Source organism: Delphinus delphis, chromosome 2 (assembly GCF_949987515.2).
Source record: "Delphinus delphis chromosome 2, mDelDel1.2, whole genome shotgun sequence".
Classification (NCBI taxonomy): Eukaryota; Metazoa; Chordata; class Mammalia; order Artiodactyla; family Delphinidae; genus Delphinus; species Delphinus delphis.
The window spans coordinates 125,953,238-125,971,280 of NC_082684.1; the positions used below are offsets into that span (position 1 = coordinate 125,953,238).

General features: G+C 49.7%; 1 protein-coding gene across 2 annotated transcripts in view; it reads right to left on the reverse strand.

The window, feature by feature from the left end:
• ACSBG1 (acyl-CoA synthetase bubblegum family member 1) overlaps positions 1 to 7,144 on the reverse strand; it is a 48,291-nt gene extending 41,147 nt beyond the window's left edge. Inside the window, exon 1 of one of the 2 annotated variants that reach the window (XM_060005534.1) lies at positions 6,893 to 7,144. In XM_060005534.1, coding sequence (XP_059861517.1) covers positions 6,893 to 6,972 — 80 coding nt within the window. In that variant the 5' untranslated portion in view covers positions 6,973 to 7,144. The remainder of the gene's footprint in view (positions 1 to 6,892) is intronic. The other variant, XM_060005535.1, reaches the window with a different exon arrangement.
• Positions 7,145 to 18,043: the final 10,899 nt, after the last annotated feature.

Below are 18,043 nucleotides of genomic sequence, written 5' to 3' on the forward strand. Positions count from 1 at the left end.
ACTGAGTGCCTCTGGCTCAAAATCTCTTGTGATGTTGTCATCAAACTGTCAGCGAGGGCTGTGTTCTCATCTGAAGGTTCAACTGGGAGAGGATCTGCTTCCAAGCTCACTCATAGGGTTGTTGGCAGAATTAAGGTTCCTTGCAGGTTGTTGGGCTGAGGGTCTCAAATCCTTAATGGTTGTTGACCAGAGGGTTCCCTCAGGCCCTTGCCACCTGGGCCTCTCCCTCAGAGCAAGCAAGTAAGAAAATGAGGGAGAGCAGTAAAAATGAAATCATGGTCTTTTTGTAACCAAATCTCTGAAATGAAATTCCATCACTTTTGCCATATTCTACTTCTTAGAAATGAGTTACTAGGTTGGCCCACATTCAAGGGTAGGGGATTACACAAGAATACAGAAGGTAAGACTCATTGAGGAGCATCTTAGAGGCGTCTACTGCTCCCAGGATAACCAAAACAATCTTGAAAAAAAAAAAAAAGAACAAAGTTGGAGGACCAACACTATCTGATTCAAGACTTAATATAAAGCTATAGTAATGAAGACAGTGTGTGTTGACATAAATATAGAAAAATAGTTCAATGGAAGGAAATCTAGAAATAGGTCCCTACATATGGACAATTGACTTTCTTTTTTTTTTTTTTTAAAACAAAGGAGCCACAGCAATTTAATACTGAAAAAAAAATCATTTTCAACAAATGGCACTTGAATAACTGGATAAAAATGTGGGAAAAAAGAAAATATTAATTTGAGATGGATCATAGGCCTAAATGTAAAGGCTAAAGCTTTTAGTAGAACACATAGAAAAAAGTATCTTTGTGACCTTAGTACAGGCCAAGATTTCTTAGAGAGGATGCAAAAGCACTAACCATAAAAGAAATACTTAGATAAATTAGATTTATCAAATAAAAAGATGTTTGCTCATCAAAAGACAGCATTAAGGAAATGAAGATAAGCCACAAACTGGGAGATAATATTTTCCATACAAGTATCTAGTTAGGGACTGATATCCAGAATATACAGAGAAATCTCTGCAAATCAGTAATAAAAGGATTAAGAACACAATTATAAAATGGTCTAAAGATCTGGATAGACACTTCACAAAAGAAGATATAGAAATGGCCAATAAGCACATGAAAATAAGCTCAACATCATTATCAGGGAAATTAAAACCACAATGAGATACCACTATTCGACCACCAGAATAGGTAAAATTAAAAAGACTAACAATATTTAGTGTTGACAAAGATTTGGAGCAACAGAAACTGCTCTTGGTGATGGCATGACCACTTTGGAAAACTTCTGGTGGCTTCTTTAAACATATACCTATCTTCTGATGCAACAGTTGTATTTCTAGGGTCTTCTCCAAGGAAATGAATATATATGTCCACAGAAAACCTTATACAAGAAAGTTCACAGCAGCTTTACTAATAAAATCCCCAAACTGGAAACAACTCAAATGACCTCAACAGGAAAATGGACAAACAAATCGTGGTCTAGCCACTCGGCGGCATTCTACTCAATGGTACAAAGGAATGAACTACTGAAACACTTCACACATGGAGGAATCGTGCAAACGTCATGATGAGTTAAAGGAGCCAGACATAGAAAAGTACATACTGTGTGATTCCATTTATATGATGTTCAAGAACCGCCAGAAAACAGTGGCTGTTCAAAACTGGTTTGCTTAAGGACAAATGGGGGTGAGAGCTGACTAGAACGGAGCAGAGAGGACATTCTGGGCTGATGAAAATGTCCTATATTTCTACTGAGTTGTTGATTACAGGGGTATATACTTTTTGTCAAAAGTCATCAAATTATACTCATATCTGTACATTTCACTATATGAAAATTTTGCTTACACACAACCTATTATATTTTGCAGATGTAAATTCTTGTTTTACAGCTGCTTGGGGCTAGAGTCCAAGCTAGGTCCTAGATGTCCTTCACACGGTGCAACCTTTGCAGTTTCCAAAGCACCTTCCCAGCCCTGACTTTAAATGTTCCTCACAGGCTCCTTTGCAAGGAGCCAGGGCTGCCTGGGGAGGAGGGCTAGAGCCAGGACCCAGGGGGCACTCATAGAACCCAGGGTGATATAGGACTTTCTCTCACTATCACTGCCCATGTCTTTTGCAGGACAAAGAGATAAGTAGTGAGTTCCTCATCCCTGGAGATATTCAAGTCAGGGTAGGTTGACAGTATGTGAATGTTGTGACAGAGTGGGTTAGACTCAGTGACCTAAAAAACCCCCACTGGCCTGAGAGCCTACCATTCAGGGACTTGCCTAGGGACAGAGTGAGTCAGCTTCTGGCCCAGCGTTCTGACTCCAGGCCAGCTTGGGCTCTACTGACCCCAGCCAGTGACTCTACAGCCCCTGCAGGAACTCAGTGCTGGCCTAGGCTCATCTGCATCCTGAAAGCATCCAGACTTGTATTCAGATGTCTAGGACCGGGACTTCCCTGGTGGTCCAGTGGTTAAGAATCCACCTGCCAATGCAGGGGATGCGGGTTCTATTCCTGGTTGGGGAACTAAGTTCCCACATGCCACGGGGCAACTAAGCCCAGGTGCCGCAACTACTGAGCCCATGTGCTCTGGAGCCCATGTGCCACAACTAGAGAGAAGCCTGCCCACGCACTCCGGAGCCAGCCCTCCACAGCTAGAGAGCACGTGCACCACAACTACTGAGCTCGTGCACTCAGCACCACAACTAGAGAGAAGCCCGCGCACCGCAATGAGGAGTCGCTACAAAAGATCCCGCGTGCCACAGAGAAGATCCCACATGCCGCCGCTAAGACCCAATGTAGCCAAATAAGTAAAATAAATAAATAATCATTAAAAAAAAAAAAAAAAAGAGGTCTGTGCCCAGGGTTACTTTGCCCCAGGGATTCTGACTTCTGGGATGTGCCCTGCCCTTTATCCTGGGACTCTTGACCTTGCCTTCCTGTGGTACTTATAATATACTCCCACATCCTCTGTCCTGTGCCGACTGGTCTTTTAGTTTCTCAAACACTGCAAGCTCCTCAGGGCCTTTGCACGTGCTATGCCCTTTTCTTAGAAACATCTTTCCCTACCAACTCCTACTCCTCTTTCGGGTCTCAGCTTAAATGTTACTTTTCCCAAGGAAGACTTCACCAACCTCTGAGTCAGATATTAAGAAATTAAACATTTTCCATTTTAATAATTTTTAAGTATGCAATTCAGTGGCAATGACCACATTCCCTCCTTTTTCCCCTTAATTCTTTCATGGCACCTTTTGCACTTATAGTTTAATAAGTAATTGTATAATTATTGGGACTTCCCTGGTGGTGCAGTAGTTAAGAATCTGCCTGCCAATGCAGAGGACACGGGTACAAGCCCTGGTCTGGGAAGATCCCACATGCCGCGGAGCAACTAAGCCCATGAGCCACAACTACTGAGCCTGCGCTCTAGAACCTGCAAGCCACAACTACTGAGCCTGCGTGCCACAACTACTGAAGCCTGCACGCCTAGAGCCCATGCTCCACAACAAGAGAAGCCACCGCAATGAGAAGCCCGCGTACCACAATGAAGAGTAGCTCTCGCTCGATGCAACTAGAGAAAGCCCGTACTCAGCAATGAAGAATCAAAGCAGCCAAAAATAAATAAATTTACAAAAAAAAAAGATAATTATATAATTATTTGTTCATGTCTGTCTTTGCTGCAAGTATGTTAATTCCTTAAGTTGGGGCTTGTTTTGTTTTCTATGATATTCTCTTAGCATAGTACCTGACATATTCAATAATAAATAATTTTGAATAGATGAATGTATACTTATGAAAACAGATAGATAATAAAGATACCAAAATAAGAGGGAAAAGGCAACTCTACGATAACCATTTCTCATATTATGGGGAAGTGAGGGGGAGGAAGTTGGGAAAACTAGAAGGCCCTGGATATTCCATATTCTTAAGGATGCCTGTATCATTTCCATAGCATTTGCATTAGGTTTGTTCCTCCCAGGCTTGCACACCCCAGAGATGGAGAGCTCACTCCCTACCATCCTTGGAAAGCTTTATCAGTGAGAACAGCCTTCTTCACTGGGCTTGCAGCAGCCTCCTGTGCCTGTCCCACACTCCTGGCTCTGAGGGAACTCCTCTCGGCACCCAGTCTTTGAGCAGGCAGGGCTGGGAGAGGCAGCTGGGAGCCCAGGGGGAATATGGTCAGTTCAGAGTTCACCATCCTTCCCTGGGCCAGACTCGACTCTGCAGGCTCCCTTCTCCTGGCGTCTGCCTCCCAACTCCAGCCTGTATTCACTGCTGCCAGAGTCACCTCCCCAAACTAGGCTCTCCTTCTGCTTCTACTGCTTCCACGCCTGCCAGGGCTCCTCTCTGCCTCTTCCTCTGGCTCTGGCAGCCCTCATGCCTGGCTGCCCCTAGTCTGGCCACACCAGCCTACCCAGACCTAGGAGTTAGCTTAGGAGTTAACCTGACTGGTCTGACGGCCACCTGTAACTCCTCCACAACCACTGCTTCTGTCCACAGGATGCCCCTGCCTACCACCAGGGCATCCACCACCCTTCAAACCCAGGATGAACTGTCTCCTTCTCTGGTTCTTCTGAAGCCCTTCCTCCAACCTGGGCTTCTTCAGGCTCAGGGAGGCTGGTGTCCCTCCCGCACCGAGAGTTTAACAGGGCTACTCCGATGGGTACTCCTGATGGATGGCATGGTCTACAGCCACAGCCTCAAAGGACACAGAGCGCAAGCTGCCAGATCAGCGCCTGACCCGTCTTGGCTCCAACCCAGCAGACCCATCCTCTCTTGGCCCTGGCCCGGCTCCCTCCCTCCAACCCTGCAAGTGGTGTGGCACAAAAGGGAATTCATGTGGGTCAGCCTGGTGTGCAAACTCTCCTCTTCCCAGTCTCCACCTCCCTGATCTCCGGCCTCCCCTCTGCAACCCTGGGAAGGGGAAGGGGGTAAGATAAGGCCCCTCTCAGGCTATTGGAGGAATGTAGGCCCACCCTCCCCCAGGAGCAGCAGCCAGCCCATGGCCACAAGGCCAGGACAGATAGGCAAGCCTGAGATAGAGCCCTTTGCTGCTGGGGCTGGCCTGAAGGGGCATCACAGCAGCTGTAACGGCCTCTGACTTGAGAACAATGTTAAACAAGGGTTCAAAGTTCTTTCCTCATGACTACTCTGCAAGGCCGACAGAGCAGGCGTTATCATCCCCATTTGACAGATGGAGAAACTGAGGCTCAGAGAGGGTGACTTGCCCAGAATCAGATTAGGTCCAGAGCAGAGCTGGATGGGAACCCAAGGCATGAGCACCCGCAGCCTGCTAAGAGAATTCCCAGGCATTGCTAGGAGGTTAACTATGCATTTGAGCGGTGGCCCTTGTGCCTTTGAAAGCATTTCATACACACCAGCTGATAGAATCTGTCCAAATTTTCTGCAGGGTTAACAGTGGTCAGGCGTTTTGTCTTCATTTGTACAGACGGTGATACTCAGGCTCAGAGAAGCTCAACAACTTACCCGAAGTCGCTAAGCAAGAAAGCAGGGGGCCTGACCTTCTGAGTTTTCAGCCCTCTCTTCCCCCACAGGGCTCCTCACCTACCTACCCTTAGCAGCCCTGCCCCAGCCTGGGGCTCTCTGCTGCTTCTCTTTTATGGAGTCTGCAAAGCAGGTCCAGGCCTCTGTGAGCCCATTCCCCAGGGTGAGGGAATTCCAGCCAGCCCACATTGAGGGCCCCACTGACCCTCCCAGGGAGGGGGCTGGACCTCATGCTCTTGGAGGTCTTGAAGGTAAGGAGTCCCTGCTTCTGGCAGGACAGGAGTCCATTCTCCGTTCTCGGCAGACCCAGGGCAGGGCCCAGGCCTCCAGCCCTGGGAGGGGCCTCTGCCCGTGAGGCACTTTCACATTTATTCCATTTGCTCCATCTTTCCTTCCTTGTAACCCCTCATTGAGAACAATGGCCATTCACTCTGTAGCTCAAACCCTGGCAACTTCTCCCCATAGGGCTCAGCCCCCGGCATTTCTCCCTTGTCCTTCTCCCCTGCCGCACTCCAGCCACCCAGGCCTCTCCCTTCCCTGAGTTCCCCGTCTTGCTTCGCATATTCTCACCCTGGCAGTGCTGGTCCCTTCTCCCGCATGGCCCTTCCTCTCTGACTGTTAGTGCCCTCCTGACCATCGAAGACCTGTCTCAAGAGTCTCCCGTGGGAAGCTTCCCTCCTCCTCCTGGCCTGTGTTCCTCCTGGGCACAGACCACAGGCATCTGGACCCTGGAGTTCCATGTGTCTGCCTTCTCCCTGCCTCCTGGTTGAGGGCTTCTTGGGCCAGGACTGGGTCTCAACTTCTCAGGATCTTACCACTCCTTGGATGGACAGGGCCTGGGCCAGAGTGGGCACTAGTGAATGGCTGACCAATTGAATCCGCTTCCTCTGAATCACAGATTAGCAGAACACATACAGCAGGAGGGCTTTGGGGAAAATTCAACCACCGCATTCATGTACAGACAGGGAAGCTGCAGTCCAGAGAGGCGCAGGGACCCACCAAGGTCACACAGCAAGCTGGAGCCAGATCCTCTGGCTCTCCCCTGTCCTTGTCCGTCATTGACCCCCACATGCCAAAGGCCCCCTTGAGGAGACGGGGAAATATTCCTATTGACTGAAAACTTCTTCCTCCATCCACCTGCAGCCCCCTACTCATGCCCTCATTCCTCGGTTGAGCCCCTCTTGGCCACACAGGGGAGTAGACAGTTTCAAGTGACACATGTCCCAGTCCACGGCTTATTCCATTTAGAGATCATCCAGACCCTTCCCTTCATTTCCCAGATGAAGAAACTGAGGCTCAGAGAGTGAAGCAGCTTGCCCAGGTTCACACAGCAGAGTCAAGTCCACAGCTCGGCCAGAGGCTCCATGGACAGAGACCGACCTCCAACTTACCTGGTTCCCAAGTGTCCTTGGGTGGTCCCCAGGCTCGCATCCAGCCGGCTCTCCTGCGGGATCACTCTGCTGTCCGGCATGCTGGGGTCCTGGGGGGGACAGCTGCGTCCGGCTCCAGAAGTGCACGGCACCCGCCGCGGGCATCTGCTGGAGAGAGAGCTGTCTCCCACTGCATGAGAGGTTGGCCTTGACTGGGTGGTGGGGGTTGGCTGGGGAGGCAGTGACTAGAGTGGCCCAAAGAGACCCATTTCCTCTCTATTTTTAGAAGCTCAAAACACCCCTCAGCGGTGAAGTTGCTCAGGATTAAAACTTTCCTTTTCTTTGTGATTTTGTTTCACTCAAGACGAGGAGAATTTCAATGAAGCCAGTGTTCTTTTTCATGCAAATCCACTCTGGTTCTCCCAGGAAGTCTGGCCAATGGGCTCAGGGCTTCTGGGCCCCCAGAAAACCTCCTCACTGGCTTTAAAAGGCCACGTCGTAGCCCAAGGGGTTCTCAGCACCAATCTGGATTCAGATCCTGCAGTGGCTGCTAACCTCGACTGCCCACATCCTGCAACCTTGCCTCACCGTCCGCTGGACGCAGCCCCAGGAAGGGGTTTCACCCGCACAGCCCACCTCCCCCAGGCCCTGCACTGGAGGCTGGGGATCCGAGGAGGACCTGTGGCTCCTTCCCTCAAGGAACCCCAGTCCAGGGGAAGGAAAGAGACATTTCCAACACTGAGGACTATGATATAGTTGACAGAAGCATTTGCACTGAAGCAGACGTGATAGAGGACCTAGAAACGTGACCACCCAGGGGCACCAAAATAGAAGTGTGGATCTGTTCCATCAGCTAAAGGAAAGAAGAGTACTGATGGTGGGTCTGCAGCATCTGTAAACCGATGTGGAAAATTCACGTAGGGCACGGCAGGTGGCGGGGGGCTTTCTCTGAGTACCAGAAATCTCCCCCTTAGACTGTACTAGTTCCCTGCAGGAACGAAGTACCACGAACTGGGTGGCTTAAAACAGAAATGTATTCTCTCACAGTTCTAGACGCCAGAAGTCTGAAATCAAGGGGTCATTAGGGCCATGCTCTCTCTAAAAGCTCTAGGGAAGAATCTTTCTTTGCCTCTTCTAGCTTCTGGTGGTTCCCAGAAATCCTTATGTTCCTTGGCTGGTAGATGTGTCCCTCCAATCTCTGCCTCTGTCTCCACATGACTGTCTGCCCTCTGTGTCTAGGTCCCTATTTTCTCTTAAGGACAACAGTCATTGGACTAGGGCCTACCCTAATCCAGTATGATATCATCTTAACTAATTATATCTGTAAAGAGCCTATTTTCAAATAAGGTCACACTCCAAGGCTCTGGGTGTGCATGACTTTTGGGGGCACATGATCCAACTGAGTACAGCCTGAATACAGGAGGCATTGGTGGAGATTCTACGAGATGTCCCCAAAAGGGGTCAGCAGGTTCAGCTGGGTCACGGGTCTTAACTGGTAGAGGCAGGTGGCTGAGAAAGAGCTTGCCTGAATCCATGAAAATTCAGAGCGTGGACCCTAGGACTGCCTCCCAATACACTGAAGGCACATTAGACAGGAGGCCTGGAGGCTGGCTTTGACGCCCGAATCTTCCACTGACCCCTTCTCCCCATGACCTTGGGCAGGTCTCTGCCCCTCTCTGGGCGTTAATTTAACTGTTTGGATCATGAGGATGGTGGCTGCCAGCTCCAACTGGACATGAGAAGGTGATGGGGAGAGCCGTGCTCATGGGCTGACTGAATGTGCCCAGTGGGACATCATTGTGAGTGATAAGTGGTGAGGCCCCACCCCAGGGGAAACTGAATCAGAGAAAAAAATGACATCAAGTTCTTAACTTTTAAGTTCAAAAGCTTTGGTTAAGATGAAAACCTGGAAAGGTTTGGAAAAATGTATAATGAGGCAGAGCAAGTTTCCCCTCCCCCAACCCCACCCCTCAGATTCTTAGGGACCCTGAGAGCTGGAAAAGGAAGAGAGTTCAAAAAGGAGGCCAGGACCTGGCAGGGGGGTGGGGGGTGGCTTGGAGAGGGGCTCCTGAGCCCTAAGGAGGGAGGGGGGTAGTGGGGTCTGAGGCTTCCCAAGAAAGTGACAAGGCCCTACAGTATGCAGTGCAGGCCACAGAGGAGGAGGTGGTTCCAAGGCACCAGGGCCGAGAGGGCCTGGGCAGTCCCGCTCCTCAATGCAGGCAGTGGGCCAAGGGTCCACGTGAGGAGAGGGTAGGGTTGGCAGGCTGGCAACAGAGGCTGATGGGAGCATGGGTACTCAGTGGTCCTGGCGTGGAGGGTTGACCCCACCTGAGGACCAGGACCACAGGTACATCTCACACATAGGGTTGATGCTGGGACGTGGTGCTCAGGGGAAGGACAGGGAACCGCTGATTCTGATTTAGCTGAGCTTTAAAAATAGTTAACGGGGCTTCCCTGGTGGCGCAGTGGTTGACAGTCCGCCTGCCGATGCAGGGGACGCAGGTTCGTGCCCCGGTCTGGGAAGATCCCACATGCCGTGGGGCAGCTGTTCCCGTGAGCCATGGCCGCTGAACCTGCGCGTCCGGAGCCTGTGCTCCGCAACGGGAGAGGCCACAACGGTGAGAGGCCTGTGTACCGCAAAGAAAAAAAAAAGTTAACAAACTTGATTTGGAAAAGTGTCTATAACCATGTGCTGGTTATTCTGCCTTTGCCCCCCAGATTCCCTCTCCACTGGCTTGGTCCCCCAAAGCTCACCTGTGTGGGTATCACCAGGGCCCCTGGCCTCTGGCTGAGTTAGGCCAATACAGATGGCAGCTGGAGAACAGAGGACAGGCAGAAAGAGGTTGTGAGTTTGATTCCTCTCACTCCCTCCCTGATGGCTGCCCTTTGGGCAGCAGCTTTATCCTTGTCCTGACAGTTGAAGGTCCTATCCGACATCCCGCCCAGATGGCTTGGGGCCAGAGGAGTGTCCAGCTCCCTGCTGTTGCTTCGCCATCCTTCGTGGCTCCCTTAACCCTGCCCTCCCCTCTCTAACTGCCCCTCTGAGTGGGCCATTTCTTTCTTGTCGGGACCCTTGCTGATATAGCAGGAACATGGATAATGTATGAAGGGGTATGATTGTTTAAGAGGTACAGGGTTTCCTTTTTGGGGTGATGAAATGTTTTAGAAGTAGATAGTGTTGGTGGATGTACAACATTGTGGATGTCCTAAATGCCACTGAATTGTGCACTTTAAAATTGTAATGTTGTGTGAATTTCACCTCAATAAAATTTTTTTCTTAAAAACTGCACAGAGAACTTCAGTGAAAAGTAAATTTTTCACCCCTCTTCTCTCTCCTTCCCTCACCCATTTCTTCTCCCAGAGCCAGCACTGTTAAAAGCTGCTTTTGCATCATTCTAGAAATATTCTGGTTATAGACAAATGGTAACACGGTATACACGATTTTATACCTGTTTCTCATACTTGACAGTGTTGGCTGGAGAGCTTTTCCTATTGTTGTGTTGAGAGCTTCCTAGCCCTCTTTTCAGGATGTACGGCATTCCACGGAAGGGCTGGCCAGGATGCACTTAACTCGTCCTGTACAACGAACATCAAGGTTGTTTTCAGTTTTTTGCTGAAACAAACAGCCTTATTCCTGCACCATAGGCACTCGAGTTGGTCTAGCTCTAGGATTAGTTCCTAGAAGTGGAACTGCTGGGACTTAATTTAAACTTGAAAATGATAATTAATGTGCCCATTACACAAAAACTATTTTGCCATAGGAGGAAGGGAGGAGAGATTTTAAAAATTCATGGAGTTACAGAAAAATAATGTCTTTACTCAGACATCACCTTCTCAGTAAGGCCTTCCCCAACCACTGCAGCTAAAACCACACACCCACCCAGCACTCCCCACCCTCTTTCTGTTTATTGTCTCCATGCTCTCACCATCATCTAATTCCAGGATACTCTGTGTTATCATCTATCTGTCCTTTAAGATGCAGGCTCCTGGAAGGCAAGGATTCTGTTTCTTTAGTTCCTTCCTCAAAAACAGTGCCTGGCATTACTGTATATAAGATAGATAACTAATAAGAACCTATTGTATAGTACAGGGAACTCTACTCAATACTCTGTAATTATTTATATGGGAATAGAGGCTAAAAAAGAGTGGATGTATGTATAAATGATTCGCTTTGCTGTACAGCAGAAACACAACATTGTAAATCAACTATACTCCAATAAAAAAATAATACAACTGCTTAAAAGTGAGTTCCTAAAAAGAAGTCCTATGGGGTCATTTTGGAAAACAAAGTGTAACCCTTTGCATTAAAAAAACAACAACAACAGTGCCTGGAAGAGAGTAGGTTCTCAATAAATACTGATCAAATGAACGAATTCCGACCTGTGAGTGTAGATGTGGAACAGCTGTGGACCCCAATCACCGCAGCATAATCAACAGTTCCTGGATGTCTCCAGGCAAAAAGGGGCCCTCCATGCAACAGGTGGGATGACTGAGATGATGATTCAACCTGAAGATATGCTGTTTGGTTAATGAGGGGAAAAAAAAAGATGATTAGGAATACCAAGATAAACAACTTGCAAAAACAAATCATAGTGCAAGGATGAACGTGGAACGATTGTAAACAATTAATTGGAAGAAGACAGAGTCTACATGTGGGTTGGGCTGCACCCCACAGGCCTGCAGGCCTGGTAGTTGTCCAGCCTTGAGACCGAAGAAAGAGCCCGAGGACAGCAACAGAGACAACGATGATCTATTGGACAAGGGATCTTACATGTCTGAAACAAAGGGTCCTGGGGCGACACCCCTCCGTGCATGGCAGCTGGCAAGACATGGCAGCTGGCAAGCAGGACGTGGCAACCATCTTCACTACTCAGGGGAGAAACAGGCTACCATTTATAGGGGAGATTTGACTCAGGTGGGCTCATCAGTTACCAGGGACTAATTAACCCCTATAATTAAGAGGATTGGATAGTCATGTGAATGAAGCAGGGCCTGGTCTAGAAGGGGATGTACGAGCAACAGAACAGCCATCTTGAATGGCCTGACCGTACAATGTCCTCAATGCCGGCACGTTGCTTCCTGTGTAGCTCAGGCTCTGGGGCACCGGCCTACGGAAGGAAACATCTCAGCTTGCCGCCAGGCTCAGCAGTGGAGGATAAGTACTCTCACAGCAAAGCAATTGCTGTGCTTGCTGGTTTTCGACTTTGAGATTCAAAAGCAGTTTTCCAATCAATCTCTTAGCTCCCGTCATGATTTTTTCCATATCTGCATGCCTCGGGTATTGGACAGCATTTAATATTTTTCTTCACCTTGACTCAGCTTTAACTTTTAGGAATTCACTCTAGCTTCATCCTAAGCAATTAGATTTGTGAAATCACACATTGAAGGACTCATCACATACATGCATACCTATATTTCCCGACGCATATTAAAATAATTATAAAACTATTTTGTAAAATGCTTGTCCATGTACCACCTATAATATTTGATCATAGGACATTTTTGGAATCTGCTATAGAAAAAGCTGGGAAGTTTCAAGTTGGTTTCATTAAAAGAATGTAAATGTTGTTCATCTGAACAACACCAGAGTTAAGTGCCGGCTGACAGAAGACGCAGGGTAAACAGGAGTAGGGGTCCCTCAGACCCTCATCTTACACTGAGGGCTTTGAGACACCGTGAAAAGTGGATGGAACAAGAGGTAGAGGGATAAGATGCTGTTTAAAGGTACAGAAACAAATAGTAGAACCAAAAATTGGAGTAAATGTTCAAGTATTGGAAGAAGGCGGGGAGGGGAGCTGAGTGGTGTCGTTTGTGGTGATAAATCAAGATCTAGAGATATAAGCACATGCTTTAAACCCGTGGAACCCTCTCAAGAGACAGGTTATAGATAAACACAGAAATGGCTATAGATAAACAACAAGGATTTACTGTATAGCACAGGGAACTATATTTAATATCTTATATTAAAAAGAATCTGAAAAAGAATACATATATGTATAACTGAATCATTATGCTGTATGCCTGAAACTAACACAACATTGTAAATCAACTGTAATTCAATTTTTAAAAAAGCAAAATAAAGAATAGAAACAGTGGTTTGTACCTGTTAATCCCATGCCCCTAATTTGTCCCTCTCTACCCACCCCTCTCCCCTTTAGTAACCATAACTTTGTTTTCTATGTTTGTGAGTCTGTTTCTATTTTGTGTATACATTCATTTGTATTGTTTTTTCGATTCCACATATGAGTGATATCATATAGTACTAACACGATATGGTAAATCAACTTCAATATAAATAAATAAATACAATACAAAACAAACACCCCTGCCCTGCCCCTACCCTGTGCCTCTGGGGCTTGGGCAGGGGGAGCATTGCTGTATATTTTCAGTGTCAGCTCCTCTGGGCTACTTTTTTGTTACCATGTGTATGTATTACTAGGATGTAATTTTTTTTTTTTCCGAAATGCTGCATCCTGGGGCTCTGGCTTGAGGCTTCATGGGCCCAGGCCTCAGAAGAGCAGGAGAACTTTGGGCCTCCACTGGCCCTTGCTGGCCACACCGCCTCCCACCTTCTCCTTTCCCAAGAACCATGGATCTTGCCATCACCACCGCTACCCACAGAAAATGCCTTTCTCCATCCCCCACAGGATGCCTGCGTCAGCCACCACAGCGTGCCCTGGACATTGGGTCCCAAGGCTCAGCTGCAAGACCCCCGTGCACCTGAAGGTGCCGTGGCCCTGGGCTGCAGCCGTGTCCTCTCGGGTCCCTTTCTATGATGAATGGGGGGAGTTCAGGTCCCAGCATCAGAGCTGAGTTTCCTCCAGCTGTAGACAGAAGCCAGGGATTTCTGAGGCTCAACCTCTCCTCCAGGGACTCAGATTCTGAGAGGCCACCAGGGTAGAATTTTCCTGAGAGCAGGGGTAGAGGAATGTGGGTGCATAGAGGATTCTAACAAGTGGGGGAAGTCTGGAAGGGGGCAAAGGTGCCACCTAGGACCAAGTCGTTTGGTGGTGCAAGTTAGGGCAGAGGAGAAGGAAGGGAGCAAACCCAGATGCCTGCCCCATGTCTGCAGAGGAGACCCCTTCTTCCTTCACCGGGATCTTCCCTCACCTGGAGAGGCCTGGATAGAGGGCCGTGTGACCTGCGTGCCCAGGATCTGCATGGGACAGGCCGAGGTTGAGCACACCGGTTTTTGGATTAGCTGTGTGACCCCGGCCAAGTCATCTTACCTCTCTAAGACTCAGTTTCCTCATCTGTAAAACAGGGACTCTTGGTTGCAAGGGGCAGAAACCCTAACTGAGACCAGCTTAGGCAAAAAGGACAACAAAAATGACTCGTACAATCCAAGACGAGGTTTGTGGGAAGCGGTCAGCCGTGAGAGCAGGCTGCGGACGCGGCAGGCACGCCGCCGCTGCTCGAAGGGACTGTGCCTACTTGTTCCCCTCCTTGTTCCAGTCCATGGGAGATAAATCAGCAGGGCCCAGAGATCAGAAAGAATGTAAAATGAGACAAGCAAAGCTGTGTCCCCCCTGCACGTGCAGGTTATTTTTGATGATTCTGGGTTTATGGGTTTCCTCCCAGGGAAGTTAACCTTGAGCCAAGATAGTCTTTACGTAATGTAAACCACCGTCTGGCAACCTTCCATTTTTCTAGTCTATATCATCTGCAACTGTAGCACAATAAAATTTGCCTTGCAACCATCAGTTGTCTTGGTCCTTCTGACCCCATTCGTTGGTGCTGTTTCAGTTCCTTACCCCTTCCCTTCTGGCTCCGGTCGGTTTGGTCTTCTTCGTCCGGCTGGTCCACGGCAGAGGTTAACAACTAAATATGGGAGGGTGAGGGTGGCGGGCTGGGACCTGGATCTGGTCTGCCGCCAGGGCGGTTCTCACCTCTCTGGTCCTCTCTTCTTCCTGCTCACCACACTCCTCACTCTGCACGGGCTCCCTCTTGTGGACACAACAGGAGAGGGGATGCAGTAAGGTCCTTCCCTTCCTCCCCTCAATGAAATGGTCCAAAGTGCAGGGCACAGGGCCTGTCCAGATGTCCTCCATGATGTAGCAAAGAGCTATGTTTTCCTGTGGGATGCTGGCCAGCTCAGAAATGCTTGCACTACCTTGTGCTTGCTTTCCTCCCTTTTCTGCCTTCCTTCCTCCCCACCCCCTCACTTTTGTGCCCTAGGATGCACTCCCAGCAAAGTCTTAGAGCAAAAGCTCTTGGTAACCTGGGATGAGATAGTTGCTTACAAGCTGTGTGACCTTGGGCACATTGCTTAACCTCTCTGTGCTTCAAAGTTCTCATCTGTAAAATGGAGTCATAATAATTTACTAACTCATAGGGTTATAGTGAGTTAATACACAGAAAGCACTTAGAGCAGAGTGGAAGCTTTCAATAAGAGGCAGTGTTTATTATTTTTGTTACCCTGAAGCCGGCAAAGCTCTCTAAATTGGGACAGAGGCAGGTCATCTTGAGAAGAACAGAGGTTTGGACCTCCAGGACTCTTGTCAGCGACAGAACCTCAGGGCTGAGGGTGCTCGTTGCTGCCCGGGCCGCACCCTCCTGGGCTGGCTGCCCCTGAAGTTGGGGGAGTGGGCTGGGGTGGGGAAGGGGCACTGGACTGAGAGCTAGCATGACCTGGTTTCAGCCTTCACGACTCTGGACGCGGCCTTCACGTCTCAGAGCCTTCATTTCCTCACCCAAAAGTGACATTGACATACACACCTGTCTCTGAGGGCCCTCACCTGGGCAGGGGCCAAGGGTGCGCCAAAAATTTAATTATTCAAAAACCCAGTGAGCGCTCCCTCAGGTGAGGTCTGTGAATCTCAGACCTGAAAGGCCTGGAGCCCACGTCCTTCAGCCCTCTGCCTCCATTGTACAGATGAGGAAACTGAGGCCCAGAGAGAGGAAATAAGCTGGTTGATGTGAGAGAGAGGACCTATGGCATTGAACAGGGACAGATGGGTGCCCTGGGGGGGGGGCACACAAGTCCCCCTCTCTGAGCCTAGGGGCTGGCCTGGGAATACCTTCCTCTGGTACAGACCCCAACATCAGGGAGTGGGGGGTGGGGTCTCTTCTGAGTCTGGGGACCCCTCCAGCATCTGCCTGGGCTGCTTGACCTCCCTAGGGGATGGTCAGGCATGGGGAGCAGAGACAATCAACCAAGGCCTCGGTGTCCTGGCGAGTGGCCCAGGCAGCCGGAGCCGGAGCCAGGCCCAGGCAGGCTGGGGCAGGTCGGCACTGCTCCCCAGGGGGGCTGAACACCCAAGCGTGGAGAATCTGCTCTCCGCTCAGACCCAGTGTCCAGCTTAATGACAAACCTCCAAGGCCAGGTAGTGGGGGGTACAGAGGGAGCATCTTTAGCTGAGTCAGGCGGGGGCCCTCTCAGGTTCAAGCTGACCCTTTTCTCTCCCAGACCCTGCTCCTCGATGTCCAGGGGGCATGAGCTGTGCCCAGAGATGTTCATACTCAGCTGTGAGTGGTGGCTTCCTAACGGTGCTGGGAGCCTGGCCTTCCAAAACAAGGGCGGGAGGGAGGTTACACCGGTGCCACGGTGCCCAGAGCGATGCCAGGCAGCCACATGCAAGGTTCGTGTGTGCTTCATGACAGCCCTGCCTGGAGGCACTATTATAATCCCCGTCCTACACTCTGAGGGTGGGACATGCCGAGGTCCCAAAGCTAGCCATCGTGGACGTGGGGCCGGTACCCAGATAGTCTGACCTCTGACCCAGGGCTCGGTCTCCAGCACCAAGGGCCGGCCAGGCTGTGGGTGGGAGCTCAGATGAGGCCTTTGCAGCCACAGGATGAGGAGGGGGTGCAGTGACCCGGGGAACGGGGTCTTCCCTGCTTGTTCTCCAGACGCCCAGTGGAACTCACAGTGCAGGGCACAGTTACAGCTGAATAAGCTGGAACTCTTTCCTGTAATCTTGCCAAAGTGTCTAAAAAATGATTTTTTCTTTTCCCAGATAGGGATCTGATCGCCCCAATAGACCCCTCTAGACCGGTAGGACTTTAGGAGTTCTGTTCTTTTTCTTTTTTTTGGCCGTGCAGTGCAGCTTACAGGATCCTAGTTCCCCGACCAGGGACTGAACCCACGCCCTCGGCAGTAAGAGCACAGAGTCCTAACCACTGGGCAGCCAGGGAATTCCTGGAGCTCCATTCATTATGGAGGTGTTCCTAAGGCAGGACCGAGACAGACCTTGACCCACCCACCCCCAAGAAGCCCTGCGGGAAAGAGCCCCTCACCCTGGCTGAGTGGGGACAGGTGAGTCAGCCTTGATCAGCCCTTTTGCGGAGCCCTGGTCACAGAAGAGCCATCTCAACCTCAGGAACCTTCTCAGCACCTACAACTGACTTCTCCTGGTTTTGCCACCGTTTGAAAGAACATTCACGCTGCAGGGCCTGGGAGGCTGCAGAAGGTGAGGTAAAGAGGCAGAGGAGTGGGGGTGGGCCCAGGTAGAGGGGCCGGCCGTCCCCATGCCTCTCCTCACTCCAGGCTTCCCACACTCGCCTTCCCTGGGAAGCCTCCTAGATACCCCTACCTTCTGCAACTTTCTTTGGTATGTTCCATGGAGACGTTCCCCCACCACTGACAGCTAACTGCCACTTCTGCTCGGCCTGGAGCCATGGGAGCCTGCTTTTCCTGCTGGCTCCAAGGGTCTGATAACTCGCTCAGCTAGATGACTGCAAATAAATGTGGCCACGCGTCCGTCCCTCCATCCCTTCGATGCAGATCAACAAGCATCTGTGATTGTACCATGTGGACCCCTTGGGGGCACAGGGTTGAGTAACACGGATTTACTTATGAGTTATAGCCCAGCTAGGAAGGGAGCCTTGCACATCAGTAACAATGGAAACAGGACCATTTTTTAAATCAAGCTTTTATTGCATACCAGGCTCTGTGCTGAAAACATTTTATGTACGTTGTCTCATTTAATCCTCATACAATCTTATAAAACCACCATTATTATTCTAAAAACTTTTTAAAATTATTATTTTATAGATGTGGACACTAAGACACACAGACGTTAACTTGCCTAAGGTCACACTGGCAGCGAATGACAGAGCCAGGCTTTGAGGCCCTGCAGCGCCACCTGTCAGGTGTGTCTTCGTGTGTGTGAGTCAGGAGAGGAGGCCACGCTCATCCGGGGGTCAGGAATGGCTTCCCGTGAAGCTGAC